At 47.0% G+C, this 17,612-nt stretch overlaps 6 protein-coding genes across 6 annotated transcripts; 5 read left to right on the plus strand and 1 right to left on the minus strand.

Annotated features, from left to right (window-relative positions):
* Positions 1-63: 63 nt before the first annotated feature.
* On the plus strand, positions 64-3,976 carry F5147DRAFT_799314 (uncharacterized protein; the record flags this gene model as incomplete). Its single annotated transcript, XM_041443241.1, has 12 exons — positions 64-260; positions 322-599; positions 779-804; positions 881-964; positions 1,227-1,607; positions 1,659-1,841; positions 1,962-2,016; positions 2,072-2,226; positions 2,266-2,808; positions 2,856-2,944; positions 3,288-3,352; positions 3,379-3,976. Coding segments are annotated over 12 exons (2,654 nt in total), but the record flags the coding sequence as incomplete, so codon positions are not given.
* An 821-nt stretch (positions 3,977-4,797) lies between these two features.
* F5147DRAFT_612359 (uncharacterized protein) lies at positions 4,798-5,246 on the plus strand (the record flags this gene model as incomplete). The annotated part of the gene is made up of 2 exons (XM_041432460.1): positions 4,798-4,974; positions 5,028-5,246. Coding segments are annotated over exons 1-2 (312 nt in total), but the record flags the coding sequence as incomplete, so codon positions are not given.
* Positions 5,247-6,233: 987 nt separating this feature from the next.
* F5147DRAFT_164271 (kinase-like domain-containing protein) lies at positions 6,234-7,411 on the plus strand. Its single transcript, XM_041428348.1, has 7 exons — positions 6,234-6,461; positions 6,523-6,553; positions 6,604-6,641; positions 6,691-6,720; positions 6,790-7,055; positions 7,112-7,215; positions 7,266-7,411. The coding sequence occupies exons 1-6, from the start codon at positions 6,387-6,389 to the stop codon at positions 7,128-7,130; spliced, it is 459 nt and encodes a 152-aa protein (XP_041292981.1). The 5' UTR covers positions 6,234-6,386; the 3' UTR covers positions 7,131-7,215; positions 7,266-7,411.
* Positions 7,412-7,687: 276 nt separating this feature from the next.
* F5147DRAFT_635607 (kinase-like domain-containing protein) lies at positions 7,688-8,583 on the plus strand. Its single transcript, XM_041432894.1, has 5 exons — positions 7,688-7,768; positions 7,820-7,850; positions 7,903-7,940; positions 7,991-8,218; positions 8,266-8,583. The coding sequence occupies exons 1-5, from the start codon at positions 7,739-7,741 to the stop codon at positions 8,482-8,484; spliced, it is 546 nt and encodes a 181-aa protein (XP_041292982.1). The 5' UTR covers positions 7,688-7,738; the 3' UTR covers positions 8,485-8,583.
* A 25-nt stretch (positions 8,584-8,608) lies between these two features.
* Positions 8,609-11,278, minus strand: F5147DRAFT_693906 (uncharacterized protein). The gene is made up of 5 exons (XM_041437276.1): positions 11,159-11,278; positions 10,883-11,107; positions 9,435-10,832; positions 9,239-9,383; positions 8,609-9,188 (listed from the first exon to the last, which is right to left on the minus strand). Exons 2-5 carry the CDS (start codon positions 10,970-10,972, stop codon positions 8,749-8,751), a joined length of 2,073 nt encoding a protein of 690 aa, XP_041292983.1. The 5' UTR covers positions 10,973-11,107; positions 11,159-11,278; the 3' UTR covers positions 8,609-8,748.
* Positions 11,279-11,899: 621 nt separating this feature from the next.
* Positions 11,900-14,079, plus strand: F5147DRAFT_652630 (uncharacterized protein; the record flags this gene model as incomplete). The annotated part of the gene is made up of 7 exons (XM_041433653.1): positions 11,900-11,902; positions 11,956-12,748; positions 12,869-13,139; positions 13,161-13,487; positions 13,642-13,688; positions 13,726-13,800; positions 13,931-14,079. 7 exons carry the CDS (start codon positions 11,900-11,902, stop codon positions 14,077-14,079), a joined length of 1,665 nt encoding a protein of 554 aa, XP_041292984.1.
* Between the last annotated feature and the right edge of the window lie 3,533 nt (positions 14,080-17,612).

A 17,612-nucleotide genomic window follows, 5' to 3' on the forward strand; every position in this document is an offset into this window, starting at 1 on the left:
CTGTGATTATTGTACATTCTTCTGGGGTGTTCACACACAATGTGTCATGGTGTCAATGTCCAGGATCACATCATGAACATCACCTGCAGCTGCTCCAAGCAGGACTATTTCCTGCCAGTACCACACGCCCTAGGACTGCTTTCACCTTCGAGGTACTGGATCATTTTCTCATTGATGCCTTGGAATGCAAGACTTCAGCAATGAGCTTCTTTGAGAAAATCAGACGGCTGACAAATAATGCTTTCCCGGACACTGTCCCAGTGAGTGGAACTGATAATACCATAATTCTAGCTCATACTGAATGCAAAACCCCATCTGTAGGATCGCTATCGAGAACTCATGAGAGTATCTCGACTCTGGCGGGACTTGAAGAACCGTAAATGGTTTGGATTTGGCCATGACAAGGAAGCGCCCCTAGTGCAGGAGATCTTGCCCTATTTTGCCCTTCATGTCCACAGCCCGGAATCAATATGCCTCTTGTTTGGGAGCAACAGTATGAAAGGCAAGTCAATTCCAAAATCCCTGCCTGCTAGACTCCGGCCAGTACCAGCAGTGCATAGCATAGCAGTGGTCCTGGCCGATAATATGTGTCCTGGCCAGTATACACAAATAGTCGGCCGGCACCGACTCTGAGCTGTGTACCAGAGGGTACCGGCCAGTCTACACAAATGGTCGGCTGGCACTGGCTCTGAGCTGTGTACCAGAGGTACCGGCCAGGACTCAGCTATCACTCATATAACTAGCTGACTTATATGCGGATGCTGACTTTTGATTGCAGGTGGCTTGTTATGAAAAGATTGGGGGGTAGATGGAAATTTTACTGCTCAGCATATGAACATGCGACAGCCTGAGCTTGACGTCTTCCTATCAGATGGTTTAGGTTATATGGTAACAGACAGAGAATACCAAGCACACTTGACTTTGGCTATAGAGAGTAAAGAGGTGACTCAAATTGTGTTGTATTGTCAGTGGTGGCTAAACCTGTGGAAAGCGATCCTTGTGTAGCAACCATCGGGCAGTCAATGCAGCAAACACAAACAGAAGCAACCTCAGGGCTACAGGGGTTGGTGCCACTGCTTGTGCTCGGCATGGTTGTTTTGTTCCTCACTGCATAGTGGACTTTCAGAAGGGTGAACGGCAAGTTTTCTTTCATTTACTCAATCTAGGCTAAGACAAGCATTGTGCTTGACATGCTGACAAAATCACTTCCAGCCACATGAATATAGATTATTCCATTTGTAATGCCATAAAGCACGCTGCTGGCAACATTGACAACTCCCTAATCATCTATGATGTGGGGTGTCAGTGGAACCTTAACTTTGGTCAACGTGTTGCCAACTGCCCTGGCTTGGCACTCCCAGACAACACCAAGATTGTGGCTGCGGTGGGGAAATTTCACTTGAGCGCTCATAAACTTGCCTGTTTTGCTAGATACAGCTTAAACTTCATTCAAGGAGCTGGACAAGTTGATGGGGAAATTCTGGAGACACTTTGGGCTCCCTTTAACAAGATATCTCCCACAGCACGTTCTATGAGCCAAGCTCACCGTCAAGAAATTCTTGATGATCACATGCGTAACTCAAATTGGAGAAAACTTGTCAGAATAGGTAAGTGCCTATATTTGGAATGAATGACATCACAGTTTCACAGTGATGCAGTTAAGACGCTCTTGAGAAAGTACAAACGGGCCAACAAGGGCATTGAAGACACTAGGCTGCCGTTTGAAGAGCTTACCGGATCTTTGGATGTCATCAAAGTGAGGGCATGGGAAAAAGATGAGGAGAAGGCAAAGGATGAGCGTGGAGAACATCTTGACATCTACCAGCTAAAAATAGATAAAGGTGAGCACTTCGAAGCTTCTATTCAGGTCCATGTGTCGTACATTCTGATTGGATGATTGGAAGCACCAACAATGGCAGAAATGCGGCTAAAATTAACAGAATCAGAATGTGCTGATACAGGAAAGTTGGGATCAATTTCTTGGCTCATTGATGGCATCAATATAGAGGATTCGCAGTATGTTGTTTCATCATATATTGATGGTGATAATGTATTTCTAATTCATATCTAGGGATGCACTGAGGGTAGCTATTCGGCAGCTTCCCAAAGATGCTTCTGCTGTTCAAAGGGCTGCACTTCAAGAGAAACGACAAAAACTGGCTGCTCGGATTTCTAAATTTCATGAAATTGCTGATGCTATGACAGAGGGCATTGAAGTCCATGCAGGTACTGAGCATGTGGATGACATTAGATTTTGCACCTCAGATGCGGTGGAGGAAGTATGGGAGGCTGCAGATATTGAAGATGTGTTGGAAGAGATGGATGAGGCAGTTCCTGCAGAAGTCATGGCCATTTGGATGCCATCTTCAGTGTCTCGAAATGAGGCTTTAGCCCTGGGCTTGCACACTCTGCAAGCTGAAGAACTGGAGTTACGAAAGGGTCAAGCAAATGATTGCTTGGAAAAGTTGCGACAAGCTCTCGGTCATAAAGCAATAATTTACCGTCAGCATTTCCGAAGTGCAGATTCCACATGGACAGGAACCAGGTCAAAGCAGGAGGCTCTTCAATGCCATATCAAGATAGAGAAGTGTGTCCGAAGGTATCAAAGGGCTAGGAGTTCAATTCAGAGACTAGGGGCTGATGAAGATACTCTGACGACGATCTATCAAGACATTCAGCTACACCAGCTCAGTGTTGACAAGGAAGTGACTGAAGAGAACAGATATGGGCAGGGATCAGACAGACTGGCTTGGTTTTGGAGAGTCAACAACGGTCATGATTTGAAGGAAGATGTGTGGATGGATGAATGTAAGTCATATCTAATATGTCTATGTTCTGCAAGTGACCTGTATTAGTCTACAGGGTAAATTGGTTGAAAGCTAAGGCTAGATGGCAAAGGTGGGAGGAAGAGTTGAGATTGGTCCAACACGAAATGGGTTGGACAGTGAGTTGGTTTAAATACAGGATGGGAGAATGGGACCAAAGATACCAACAAGCTACAAAGCCTGGTCATCAAGCTTATGCACATCGACAGGTGCTCTTGTGGGGAAGATTTGCATTGGATGCTGAAAATTCATTCAAAGACAAGTTGATTGTAGTCACTTAACAGTCTTGGCTATTATAATATCAAAGACTTATCTAGCCAAAATATGATTGTTATGATGGTCAGGAACCCTGCCTACATCATACTGTAGAGCTGGCCCATTTATACTTGCAGATATTGCAATTTGAATGAACTAGCTCTAAAGGGATAGTACTAAAACCAACATCTTTCTTGATAATACTAGGTTTGTGTCTATCAAAAATCTCATCAATTAGATATGCAGAAGTCTATGTTCAATATATACCTAAGGTATTAGCCTGCCTTCCTGTATAAAGCCTGGACGTGATCCGGCCGACTCTATTATCACTGTCTGAGGTGTCAGCCGGCCTGGCCATACACGACCTGGTCATGATCCGGCCGACTCTATTGTCAATGTCTAAGGGGTCGGCCGGCCTTCCTGTACACAGCCTGGACCTGATCTGGCCGACTCTATTATCACTGTCTGAGGTGTCGGCCGGCCAGGCCATACATGACCTAGTTCTGATCCGGCCGACTCTCTTGTCCACGTCTGAGGTGTCGGCCTGCCTTCCTGTACACAGCTTGGACCTGATACAGCCGACTCTATTATCACTGTCTGAGGTGTCGGCCGGCCAGGCCATACATGACCTAGTTCTGATCCGGCCGACTCTATTGTCCACGTCTGAGATGTCGGCCTGCCTTCCTGTACACAGCCTGGACCTGATCCGGCCGACTCTATTATCACTGCCTGAGGTGTCGGCCGGCCAGGCCATACACAGCCTGGACTTGATCCGGCCGACTCTATTATCAATATCTGAGGTGTCGGCCGGCCAGGCCATACACAGCCTGGACCTGATCCGGCCGACTCTATTATCAATGCCATCAGGAAACCTACACTTTCCTTATCATTCCTGAATTGTTTTAGATACTTGTGTTTGACCATGATGCTCCAGACCACATAGGACATGAAAAACTTAAATATATTTGTATACTTAGCCTTTCTACTGATACTGACAAACTGGTATAAGTCAAATATCTTGCTGGACTTGAGTGTGTTAGTGCAAGTCTTGGAAAGACTTGGCCAAGTACCATAAGGTTCTTCAACAATGTTAAGTTTTTCTGATGCCTTAAGTTGTTGAACTGCCTGCCTCTACATGACTTGGACTTAGTCAGGCCAACTCTATTTTCCATGTCCTAAGGTGTTGGCTGATACTGATGTGTGTGTATAGGGAGCCTCACTTGAATGGTCGGCCAGTACCAGTCCCACACCTCTGGCCAGCACCAATATACATGTGTAGGCAGTGGTCGGCCAGTACTACTCCCACACCTCTGGCCAGCACCAATATACATGTGTAGGCAGTGGTCAGCCAGTACCACTCCCACACCTGTGGTCAGCACCAATGTACATGTATATGTAGTGGTCGGCCAGTACCACCCCTACACCTGTGGTCAGCCTTCACGTATAGGCAGCCCCACTTCAGTGGTTGGCCAGTACCACCTTAACACCCTTGGCTGGCACCAATGTGCATGTATAGGCCGGTGCAGGCTGGTACCCATTCTAGGGCCATTTGGCACATCCAGGGCACCACTTCTACATAGGGCTATGACTGAAGTATGTGGCGACAAATCTTTCAAGAGATGGTAACTTTCCTGCTTGTACAGGAGGCCTTGGAGATATCTGGAAATGTCTCATGTCTACGCAATCTGGGGCCCAACGTCCGGTAAGTTTACAAACAGGGGATGTTACAGCTCCAGTGTTACGGTCATTTATCACAATCAAGGTCGCAGTCAAATCCATCAGGGTCTTGTCGGTAACAGGTATGCACAGTGGGGTTCTATCCAAAGGGTTTGTTCTGATTAGTCCGTGTCTCCCTCAATTTGCAGATGTAAAAATATTAAAAGCAATAGGCAAGGTGAAGGCATGAAGTAGTTCACCCTTGCACTCGCTGATGGATTTACTTACCAGAAAATTCGTCGCGAAGCCTACGTTTGGATTCCATTATTGCATGACAACATTCTCCCTCTGGAGGGTATTACCTTTGCCGAAGAATTTGGGTTACTTCCCGCGTTGGTCACTCCATGGATGGAAAATGGATCACTCGATGACTATTTGAAACGCGAATTTGTTGGTCTCTCGTGGGAAAGGAAGTTAAGTATGGTATGCATTTTATATATGCGAAGACGCGTTCAACCCTGACTCGACACTGCAGGTAAGGGAAGTGGCAGCTGGTCTCGAGTATTGTGGGTAGCACTCAGCTCTGCACTTTTGTTGACTGATCTCCTGTAGTGCATAACAAGGGTATTGTCCATGGTGACCTTACTGCTGTAGGTTTCATTCGCCGTATTCTACGCATAAATGACGGTTCCACATTTTAGAACAACGTCCTAGTCGGTAGTGATGGGAGGCTTTGTCTCGGAGATTTCGGTCTCTCGATGATCCTCGCAGAATCAGGCAACGCTACATTTAACTCGTGTCACGCGGGCAATGTCCGGTGGATGCCGCCGGAGGCACTTCGAGATGGGGATGAAGATGACGATGACGATGAGGCTAAAGATGAGAAACCAACCAAGGCCTGGGATGTTTACTCGTATGGTTGTATTATGATGCAGGTGCGTTGTGTGGTCTCATTCAAATGCCATGTTACTGATACCATGCAGGTGTTTTCCGGCAGACAACCTTATACCTGGATCTCGAGTATTATACAGGTTATGGGAGCAATGCAAAAGGGGCGCAACCCGTTCCGAGGCTACCAATCGGCTGGTATCGGCGACGAGATACAGCAGATTGCGCAACTATGCTGCTCAAGGAACAGAGAAGACCGTCCGTTGATTGGCCAAATTATGGAGTTCTTGTGGTCACAGACAAACATTGTGAAGACTATAAAGACGATGCTGTCGCAACTTCCAGTCACAGTGACACAAATATCGCAAGGAGTTCTCACGAAATGCGACTATCCCAATGGTTTGGACGTACTTGGTGCGGCTTTGAAATGCAAGTGGGTGCATGAGTCGAGGGAGACTGAGGTTAGTGTATTTTTATGGATCTACGGATCTATATGCAACGCATCAATCGACAGGTTGCAGTCAAGACTTTGAGGGATAATATTAACGGTCACAATGACATGAACAAAATATCTAATGTGAGTAAACACACAGTTTAGCATCGCTGTATAGATGAATCACCATTAAATCATGTATTGCTCGGCAGAGGATTTGTCGTGAGGTGTATGTCAGGGAAGGGTTGAGGCACAAGGCCATCCTTGCCCTCTATGGAATAACTGCAGGTTTTGGAATCATCCCGGGCCCATCCTTTGTATACCCATGGATGGCAGGCGGTTCGTTACGCGACTACCTGAAACAAGAGCACTCCGTTTTATCTGCACATCAGAAGCTGGATATTGTAAGTCATTTCAAAGTCCGTGGCATACTTAAATTCTTCGGCTCTGACCTCGAATGGGCAGCTACTAGAGGTGGCGCATGGTATCGAATATTGTCAGTGTCCCTCATAGCTGCGCGCGCATGGAACTCACGCGCGACTTTAGTACACAAGCAGGACGTTGCACATGGCAATTTAACGGGTGTATGCTTCCATTACATGTGTTACGCAAAGATTCTCACCGCATCCCTAGGATAACGTTTTCATTGACGGTTCAGGCCGTGTGCGCATCACAGACTTCAGTCACTCTGTAATACTGGCTGAAGCAGATAGTGACATGTTCAACGAGCAGCTCCCGGGAGATGCAAGGTACACTGCACTCGAGTCTATTTTCACGGGTGGCGGGACAAGAGCACCAAAGCCGACGAAAGAAGGAGATGTGTACTCATATGGTTGCGTCGCAATTCTGGTATGTTATACGGCTCATCTACTTTTGCATTTTACACCGCTATTCCCTAGGTATTGTCGGGAAAGGTGCCGTACTGGTGGATTTGGGAAGAGAACCAAGTACTTGCAGAAAAAGAAAAGGGTACATCACCTTTTCATCGTACTGCTGAGGTATGATCCTTGCTGTGTTTCTCTTACGCAGCCCTCAAAGGACCTTTGATCCAAAGATTGATGAAGCGCACCTGAACTTGGTGCAACAATGTTTGTCGGCGGTGAAATCCCGTCCTTCAATTGAGAAGGTTCTCTACTTAGTTTTAGTCCAAAGTTTCGGGTGAGTTACTAACCCTTCTTTCACGTCGCTGTTAGGCTCATCATCTTCAGTGCTGCTGATCTGACGACCTCGGTCAAACGACTCGATAATGTTCACCAGAACGCTGGAGGATTTGCAAATGTTCATAGGTGCAGGCTCTCTCTAAGAGGCATCGATGCCGTTCAACCAGTGGTTTTCCGCTACCAGTCTTCTTCCAGGTCAAATTGTGTTGACGTAGGTGTCTTGTCCGTCATTTCAATCTGCCTTCTCATAGCAATCTAGGTCGCAGTCAAGGAAATAATTTTGAGAGGCAATACAGACACGTTGATAATCATCAATGTCAGTGGCCATGATTTCCACCTTCATTCAACTGACTTTAGTCCTTTAGCGGTTGTCCAGAGAGATTAAGGTATGGTTGAAACTCAAGCACGAGAATATCGTTCCTCTCTGGGGAGTTGCAGATGGCTTTGGCTCCCTCCCAGCGCTTCTCTCACCATGGTTAGAAAATGGTGCGCTGAGCAGTTACCTCGAACGTGAGCACGAAATGCTTTCTCACAACAAAAAGTTTGCACTGGTTCGGTCAATTTCTCATTCTACCATAGTCCGCATGCTGATGTCTCTTTAGCTTAAGGACATAGCTCAAGGGCTTCAGTATCGTATGTTCGATGTTTTGTCGTTGATCCAAGAGTCGACTAACGCAGATTGCAGTGCATTCGCGGTCAATTACCCATGGTGACTTGAGCGGCGTACGTACACATTTATGAGTCATGTGAAAGCCCAACTGAAGCTTGTTTAGAACAACGTTCTCGTTGATAAAGATGGAAAAGCAAGCCTCACTGATTTTGGTCTTTCTGCTCTCGTTCCCGAGAGAATAAGTCAAGTAGCATTAAAGCCAACCTGTTGCGGAGGCACCGCACACTACATGCCACCAGAATACTTGGCGGTCGATGATGAGGGCAATGCGTCAGCGCCGGTATTTTCTCCGAAAAGTGATGTATACTCTTTCGGAGGGATCATGCTACAGGCACGTAACATGGATCATCAATATTGAATCAGCTCATATTTCTGCAGGTATTGGAGGGCAAGGTCCCATACCATTACATCCACAACCAGTTCGCCGTAATGAACAATATATCACGCGGAATAAAACCCAGAAAGCCACCCGCATCTGTTGTCATTGACAGCGATTGGAATTTCATGCAGACCTGTTGGTCAGGAGATATGGAGCGTCGGCCCTCTGACGAAGACATCCTGAAGTTTGTGGAAGGACGGACTAGAATTCAGTCCTAGTTAATCTTACCTCTGCACTTGTTTTTCTGTCGTGTAGATTAGGAACCATGGACGTCGCCTGGATACAATGTCTGAATTCCAATCGATCGATTCTATCACTTCTCCGTTTACATAATCAAGATTAGTATGGTATATTTCCTGTACAAAGTAAAGCAAAGTCACAGTCAACAAAAGCTACTAGACATATAGCACAAAGGACCGTTAAATATCGTAGCACGCATTCGTCATCCAATGACTCTGAATCATAATCCAACTCCTAGTCGCCTAACGCTTTGAATCATTAATTTCATCTTCATCAACAGATACCTCATCATCCGAAAAATACTGGTCCACAAATGCCATACGCAACGCCGTACTTGGGCTGAACAGTGTGAACTTCGACTTCCCCAGGTGGACCTTGACGACCGAAAACATATATCCTTTCGGTGGCGAGTCGCTTCGTTGGCGAATCTCGTCAGCGATCTCTGGCCATATGGGGTCATGCCCAGGAAACTGCTCAAGCTTGTGCACGGGGAGCACGTGGACCTCCGGCGGATATACACTCAAGTCTAGCATGAGCACAAGTTTATCTCTAAATGCAGGGAACTGCTGCTGTGCTTCACGAACGCGCGATTCTACATCTTTGGCCATTCCCGTGATTTCACTGGTTTCGAAGCCTGCAATGACTTGAAGACTCTGACGGATATCGCGTGAGCCCCACGGCCCTGTTGGCGATTCGAACGAGAATTATGAGATGAAGACTGAAGGGACTCACCAACGGTGCACCTTAGAACTTGACACCACTTCTTGTGTCCATTGTGCCACGCGGTCCTTTGGCATTTCTCCGAGCAATAGATCGATACCAAGCAGCCTGCGCACCGACGTTTTTTGCTGACAAAATTGGATGTGCACATTGGACACTGGCGCACATATGAGCACCCACATGATGGAACTAGTAATGATTAGCGTACTCCTGGACCACTGCACCTGTATTCGTGGAAGTTTATAGGTTCTACACTGCGATGGTCCATAGCATCGATAGTAGATGTCAGGACGAGTTCGAGAGCAACCCCCAACCCTTTGTCGCGTATCTCTCGTTTTTCCATAGGAGCACTTTGCATGCGAAACCAGTGTCGGAAAATTGATTCAACGACCCTGTGATACATGAAGAATGTGGCGAGGAGAAAGAGTAACTCTATGTCACCCAAACGGCCACGGGTTGGGTGATCGCGACGATTGGCGTGAGGCGGGCAAACAACCCCCTTCTCCAACGTTTGAATGAGGCCAGCATCGATTGCCTGGCACACACATGTCACCCCGTCATCTGCATCGCGAATAGCAGATGCAATGTACGCGTACCCCGACCACAGAACGTTCTGCCTACCCGCGAGTCCCAGCTGGGGATGAAAATCTAATTCCCTGTTTGCTTGCACCAAGATCTTAGGCAACATCTGAGCGATCGCGTCCACCACCGTGCGAATTGAACCTTGGCGGATAAGTTGTGCGCGGCATGAAACGTCTTGGCGACTGATAACCTTGATGAACTCGAAGGAATAATGGAGACCAACAGTGTAGAGATGAAGTTGTTTTATGCTCCGATCGCCTGTCGTCCATGATCGAGGTTCTTCTACAGCGGCAGCATCTCTGGTAATCCGACGGATGTATCTGAGAAGGGTGAAAACAACGGGTTTCACCCCTCCGGCAGCTTGTATATAACTCGATAATGGAAGAGTGATTTTGTCTGGATCTTCAGATTCAGATACGCAAACATGGTTTGTTAGCGCAAAGGACGCCCGGAGCATGGAAACAAGGCCGTCCGTTGTATTTCCAGGATCGCCTGGGAGCACATCTCCCTGAAGGTTTCCAATCAATATCCATAACTGCGCAACAAAGTGCTGCACAGAAATAGAAGAACGGAGTAAATGACGCCCTTCTTCCGATTGGGTGCAGATTAATGAGAGCGGAGTGATGCACAATTTCGCAGCATCAAACACATTGCAAAGATCAGGGCGCGGAGGAGTAACTGAGACATCATAAGGAGGAGGGAGGCAATTTCTAGCGAAGAACCGCATCCACGGGTATACTTCGTCCCACTTCCTCACAATATACTTTGTCACGGGATCGTCCTCGCCCTCAGAAGTTGAAGGAGTAACCGTGGAGATTTTCACCAATCCCATGAGAGACCACTTTGCACGCATGATGGCAGGAATAGTCTTGGGATTGATGTAGTTTGGTACTTGAATTGAATCAAGCGTCGCGTGGAAGATGGGTGCCAAGCAACAATAACGGGAGGTGTGAAGCATCGAAATATAATCAACCAGCCTTCCCAGATCTGCGGTGGATCCCTGTAGAGCCCTCTTTGCAGTGATCTTGAATGCATATTAGTCATGGAACGAATTGGTATGATAAGGGATCCAACTTGTGTTGCCACTGGCAGAGACTTCAGCGCTTGTGTTTCGTCTGCACTGATCCGCAAACTTGATCCCACTACAGCAAATGACCGTGACATTATGGATGGGTGGTATGGAATCTGAGAATGTGATGGGCTTTAGTGAGGGACAGTTGGAAATTGGTCGATATTTAGTATATAAGTTGAGCTTTGGGACAGTTATCATGCCGTGGTCAACACCCCAATTACAAAAGCCTCGTGTCTGTGTTCTGATGAGTGCACGTAATATCCATTGAGTGGCCTTACTGAAGCAAGCCGTTTCTTGAGCCATTAAAAAAAAGACCAGCTGCAGTATATCCGTAGCTTGTAGATGGCTGGATATCATTATTGTCGTGGTGGTCATTTGGTAGTGCGCTTGGTGACAGAGGAAGTTGAAGTATTATGTAATACTTAACTGAAACTTATCTGTTGGGAGCGTGCATGTATTGCACGTAATAAGAACATCCATTCGTCCAAATCCAAGCAATCGAATCACCATATCAACACTTCAAATGAAACTCTAAACGTGATTCTGCTCGACGAGCACATTCATCAAGTACTCAGGGTGTCTCATGCACTGCATCACTGCCTGGGCCAGCTGAAGCGTGTACACGTTCCTGGAAAGTAATCGTATTCCTGCGTCAGTTAGCATGATATTCTCCGAGGAACGTCAAGGACGAGGCATGGTTCTAATACGACTCACTGTGACTACATAGCAAATGTGCAACTTACTACGTCCTCTAGCAGTGCCATCCACGTTTGACATGGGTCCGACGGTCTGAACTTGAATGTCATAGCATTATGGCTGTCGTCCTTCTCGAATAGTAGTATGGCTACGGGAGACTGACTATCATAAGCAGTACTTGACTAGCTATAATAGCATATGCTGAAGGCCTACTCGGAGAAGCGGCGGACTTCGAAACAAACAAATGAGTGCAAGACCGTACCTCCAAGTCGATCAATCCATTCCAGTTATTGTGATCGTACTTTCGAGCAACTTTTGAAGTGATGGTGAGCACACACCACTGTTTTCCAGCGATATACTAACCTCATACTGGACACAGGACAGATCGATCAGTCAGGAAAGTGCCGTGTCTGCTTTTTCGACTGCCATCATCGCGCGTAGTTGTTATCTGTTCTTGGATTCAGGCCCAAAACCCCGCGCACCAGCCACTGACCTCCCTACTGAGATTCTTTTGAGGATCTTCCACCTGGTATACGCGGGGAACAGATCCCTACAGCTGGAATCATTCCACTCCGAGCACTTGTGTGAAGACTGGACACACGAGGAGCCCCTCTCCCCTGCACTGTTTCCTTTTGCTATCGCTGCAGTTTGTTCTCGTTGGTGTGATGTTGCAGCGACTGTTCCCGAGTTTTGGACTCGGATGACAGTTACGGTGGACAAAAATCCTACCGATATTGCTGCCATCCGAGCATGCCTGCGGTGGTCACGTTCGCTTCCGCTTGATATCACAGTCACGCGCAGCATCATTGATCACAACACTCCTGATGAGGTCGAGTGTCAGCGCGCCCAGAACGTCAGGGCGTTGCTACGGCCTCACTTGAATCGCATCCGTCGTCTGCACATCTCGGTGTTGCACAGTGCTACACTTCCTTTCTTGTTCACCAACCTGGATGGACCCGCCAAATTGTTGCAGAGCCTTAAGCTGGAGAGCGCTATCGACGATGGAGATTCCACACAAATACACCCTTCCCGTGGACCCCTCGTTACGCCAGTCTTAGATACACTTGACATCAGCGGTCGCTGCCTCCAGGATGGCTTGCTGAAAAGACCAGCCCAAACCGCTTTGATGTCAAAAATCACATCCGTTAACATTTCACGTTACCGTCCTTCCGGTGCAAACGTAGAGGGGCTCTCCTTGTGGCAGACACTCCGAACACTCAGCTAGCTTCCTACACTCAACGATCTCACTCTCTGTGATGTTCACTTTGACACAAACCAAAAAAATTTAGCAGGGTCTACGTTTTCACTCAGCCGTTTACAAACTCTCGCGTTCGAGAAGCTGGATAACAGCCATGTTCTCAAGGTTGTTTTTGCAGTCCTCATCGGAGTTCGTCTCTCGTCCACAACAATCACAGACTGTAAAGTCAACACTCTTGGTCGCATCGGCTTTACCGACTACCTTACGTTCGAGAACATGGACGTACCCAAAAATTTCATCAACATGCTCTACCATTGGAATGGGAGCAGTCTCACCCTTGACAACTGTGATGGCGTTGATGATAGGTTTTTTGACGTCATGAGTAGGCCTTTCAAGAGCACCTCCGAGGAAGAATGTTATATCGCGCCCAGGATGACGAAGTTGCAATTGCTGAATTGTGATCGCTTCACTGCTCCGGCGTTGAAGAGATTCATCCAAGCACGGATACGTGCTGCGAGTGCTCCGCAATGGGGTTTCCTGAATCCGCTGGCGACCGAGTCTGATGAAGAAGATATGCTCATGATGAACACGAAGGCGATAGGCTGGCTGGATGTCAGAGGTCGTGGGCCTGTGATCACGAAGGCAGATGCAGCGTGGTTATCGGAGCACGTCCAGATGTTTAGTTGGGACGCTTTGCAGCCAGATGGGAAGAGGTATGTGGTGGAGTATTATTCGAAAAAGGTGGTGGTCAAGTAGCATCTCTCTTGGTTATGCCAGCAGTTGGAATCTTTTCTTTTTCCGTCGTTCTTGAAAGCTTGAAATTTCGTCTTTGCTAGCTGCACACTCGAATGTTTTTGCATATTACAGACACAGCAAGATTCTTGTTATTTTCGACCCAAGCTTCGAGGCTCAAGGTAGCTAGATACATATCTCATAATCATCCCAGTGTAGCCCTCCATAACAATATTTTGATTCCTGCTGACCCACTCGAGTATCCCACTCCACCATTTCTGACGGTGTCGAGCTGTAAGCTCCGTGCCTGGTAACATGTATCATACGAGGTAATAGCAGTTGATAAAAGTCTTTTGGATCGATTAGAAGGTTTGCTTCGGGTCGTCTTTAAAATCTGCTACACAATATAATAACATCCATAAAGTAACGCCGATGGTTCTGTTCCATGTCGCCCCTCTGACAAGGCATTATGAGGGCCGACCTGCAGCAGGAACTTTGTTTATCACTTGGATGATATTTGAATTTTGGATTATGGTCGGTGGGCAGACGGGAACTACAAGATGCTCTCCGTGAACTCACCAACTATAATGATCTCTTGAGCTTACACCGGGTGCACCTCTGACATGCATGTGGCATTGTCTGCGGGACAATGCCCGAACCAACATTAGTGGTTTACGCTCTGAAAATAAGAGACTAATGCTAGAACTTCAAGTTGGCACGAAAACATAGCGGGCGCTGCTGTAGAAAATAAAGAGAGAAATAAAGACAGTGAGCGATACATGGCTGGTAGCTGGCTTGCCTGTTATAAGACCTTGGAAACAATCAGTGGAATATACAGCAGGTGTTTTTGCGAGAAATGATAATGATGACTTGCAATAGCAATGTAACATGTTAGTAGGTGTGGAGGTGATGTAGGGCTAGTACTACGGCACTGCAATTTGAGTCGGAGTTCGAAGACAAAGCATCTGCCCATCATCGACATCCGGGGTCTGGACTCCGCATAAGTTCTCAAAATGTATTATTCTCTGAAGTTCTGAACCACGAACCTGCAGTGGCCACCTCTGGACCCACCCGAACCTGAGGCCTGCGACTGTCACTGGACCAAACCGTGGTTCGGTTCGAGGTTCAGATCCTGAACCAGATGGTGGCAACTTTAGGTACTTAGGTGTGAACAACCTGTCACTCTTTCGGTCTATGTGGCCAATACGATCCGAGCATTTACTGAACAGAAACTGCTAGCGGTCAGCTGCTCAAGTCACTTAGATGTGACTACCTTACTGAATCCCGTCGGATTCCTACTTAACGTTACCCCAAACATGCTTTTCCGAGGCAATCAAGAATGGCGAATACCCAGTGAGCGTTCTCATCATGAAGTTCAACTATCAATTATCGAGCAAGGTCCAAACTTTCTTGCAAACTTCTCGGTTTGTCGATGTATTTGAAGTCATCTCATACTACCCCTAGTAGTTCAAGCCCTCGAATCGATGCACTACTCAAGACGACTAATCAGTCGATGGGGATAAGTTACTCTTCTGAACTCAATGCCTTACTTCGAAGTCCGAGAAATTGTGGTAACTTGTGATTACTTATGCAAAGTCAGGACCCAGGGAACTGAAGAACCTCGGACGAGTGAGAATGCTAGAACATAAGTATCGCGAGTTGTAAGTAAGTGATAACAATACTATGACCGTGGAAGCCACCACTGGGATGCCTGTCTTTTCGTTCACAAACGGATGAGCCGTCTTGTATCTCATGATCATTGGCCTAGGCCTTTACCACAGTATTTGGCTTCTTTTAATATATTTCGCTTGCAAATCTCTGGTTTCTGTCAAAGTTTAATTCGGGGATACTCTTCCAAACTCGTGTTCACCCCTGTGCCTGAAGGCCAGAGCAATGATTTTCCCTCCTCCACAGGGATCGTTGCGGTGGTTGAGCGCTGAGCGGTTTTATTTTGAAGAGGTGATGTGATCAAAAATGTGGGCGTTACAATCCTTCGCGCTAAATCTGTTCTATTGAGGCGTAAGTATTCGCGCCTGTTTCTGTGACTCATCAATAGTGCGACGAAAGAACAAAAAGCTTGGATTAAAGACAACGGCACAATGATTCATGCTAAAGTCATATTCCTTGCAGTAACCTACATAGCATCAACCAGTTACACCATAGTCGGGCGTACGAATTCCCCGTGATGATGCGAAGATTGCCAGGATATTGGTATTCAGCGCACCGTAAGCTCAGTCAAACGCGATGCGAGTCGCACGTCCCCCTTTGCGCATATAGACAAAGGCTGCCAGAATTCCAATCTCTCTAGAAATAGTTCATGCACGTTGTGCTCACTGCTCACATGAGCAAAGTCCTGAATGTCACGTCCACAGTGAGCACGATGAAATGTCATCACAATTACTGTATTCGGAGCGTGCGGTTCAACCACGAATGTGTAGTCTGCTCATTCGTTTGCTGACCATGACTGACTTCGAAAAGGCCCATCAATTCGATAGCAGAGTTAGAACACTTGCAAATTTGCAAGCGTACATACGAAATTTGAAAAGAAGCCTCGCAACTATCCGATATCGATATCCAACCTCCATGAGAAAACCATTACAGACCTCCGAGAAAATTTGATAACTTAGGGTTGCGCAAGAATGGTACGTCTGCTATGACCGCGCGGAAACATTTCAGGGCAACACCGTTCTTCATCTTGCCCTGGCAGAAGGTGCAACTTCATTCCCAACGAACATGAAATGTAAAAATGGGATTGGTGCGTCTGGTCTGGGCCGAGTTGAATCATGTAAAGCCAAAAGACTGGTTTCTAGCGTAAACTCGACAATTCATTTGTCATCGCATTGCTGCAGATCACACTTTGAATTATCAAACGCTTACCCAATCAAACGTTCAGCGGAGCCAGTGGGGAGACAATGAGCACTGCATTGATGAAAGGCGTCTGTGATCAGTGCGGGAAAGCGGGCGTTCTGCAGTTGCCCCGATTCGTGGGAAAGGTGCAGAAAGAGCACCGTAGCGGCCTTGCAGGTTCAGGGGAAGGCACTTCTATTTCAATTTGCTTGAAGGAGTGTTTGTTATATTTGCATAGTGAGCTCGTTACCATTGTCGTGCTTGTTTGAAACACATACGCATACTACACGTCTGAATCAGGAGGAATGTTGTACGAAGATGATGCAATCAAGAGTCTGACCGTAAATTTTATGTCAAGGCGAGGTACTCGTACTTGTTCGACGCCAGTCTTGTTGTAATTAGCCAGGGAACTCGGATAGAGAAGTGTTCCGAGTCGTGTCAAATTGTTCTCTCAACATGATTACTGGGGCTCTGACAGCAAACCAGATGACACCGCTCGAAAAACGTTCGATCCTGCCGTCATGATAGAGTCGCAGTTTACCCGTGACCGACCTCGAAAAGGCCCACCAATGATAGCAGAGTTAGAACAGTTAACCACATAGAAATCTGCACATAGCGTACACACCTGCAGCGCAGATCTCGAATCTCCCGAAAAAAATCGCTGGGAGCCGGAGTTCACATGTCACCGGGGGGATGATTGTCTAGAGCGTTATTCAGAAAAGCATGCGGTGTTATGTTCCTAAGTACCTGAAATGTGACGAGCAAGGTACATACCTGTAAGAATATGAGCTTTATGTATGTGTTTAGCGTCTAGTGAAGCAGTATAAAACCTACAATGAAACGTACAGTGTACACACCACTTCAGCTACATCCAGAATCATTCCACCAAATCCACTCACCAGTGATCAACACCAACAACCTCTAGTAAAATGGCACATCTCACTCCTATCGTCAACCCCACTTGGGTGTTCGAAGATCGCACACAGACGATCTACGCAGCCGCAGATATTCCCAATAGCGAACTGATGGTGACCTCTTCTGAGGACAGAATGGTCCGTCTCTGGGACTTGAAGACAGGTAAAGTATTGAAGCAGTTGGGGGGGCACACCGGTGATGTGATGGGATTGGCGGTATCGCGAGACGGAGAATTGATAGCGACTGGTGACGAGAACGGCGAGCTCATCGCCTGGCAGGCAAAAACCGGAGAGTCTCTCACCAGAGTTTCCAAGGCCCACGGCAGTGCAGTCCGCTCCCTGGAC

This window comes from Suillus discolor (genome assembly GCF_016758755.1).
Source record: "Suillus discolor strain FC423 chromosome Unknown F5147scaffold_26, whole genome shotgun sequence".
NCBI lineage: Eukaryota > Fungi > Basidiomycota > Agaricomycetes > Boletales > Suillaceae > Suillus > Suillus discolor.

Coding starts and splice junctions, on each gene's coding strand:
- F5147DRAFT_164271 (XM_041428348.1), top strand. CDS start 6,387: ATGGCAGGCGGTTCGTTACGCGACTACCTGAAACAAGAGCACTCCGTT. Junction 6,462..6,522: donor CACATCAGAAGCTGGATATT/GTAAGTCATTTC, acceptor TCGAATGGGCAG/CTACTAGAGGTGGCGCATGG. Junction 6,554..6,603: donor GGCGCATGGTATCGAATATT/GTCAGTGTCCCT, acceptor GCGCGACTTTAG/TACACAAGCAGGACGTTGCA.
- F5147DRAFT_635607 (XM_041432894.1), top strand. CDS start 7,739: ATGCTTTCTCACAACAAAAAGTTTGCACTG. Junction 7,769..7,819: donor ACAACAAAAAGTTTGCACTG/GTTCGGTCAATT, acceptor ATGTCTCTTTAG/CTTAAGGACATAGCTCAAGG. Junction 7,941..7,990: donor CCCATGGTGACTTGAGCGGC/GTACGTACACAT, acceptor AAGCTTGTTTAG/AACAACGTTCTCGTTGATAA.
- F5147DRAFT_693906 (XM_041437276.1), bottom strand. CDS start 10,972: ATGTCACGGTCATTTGCTGTAGTGGGATCAAGTTTGCGGATCAGTGCA. Junction 9,384..9,434: donor ACAGGTGCAGTGGTCCAGGA/GTACGCTAATCA, acceptor TATGTGCGCCAG/TGTCCAATGTGCACATCCAA. Junction 9,189..9,238: donor AGTTCTAAGGTGCACCGTTG/GTGAGTCCCTTC, acceptor AATCGCCAACAG/GGCCGTGGGGCTCACGCGAT.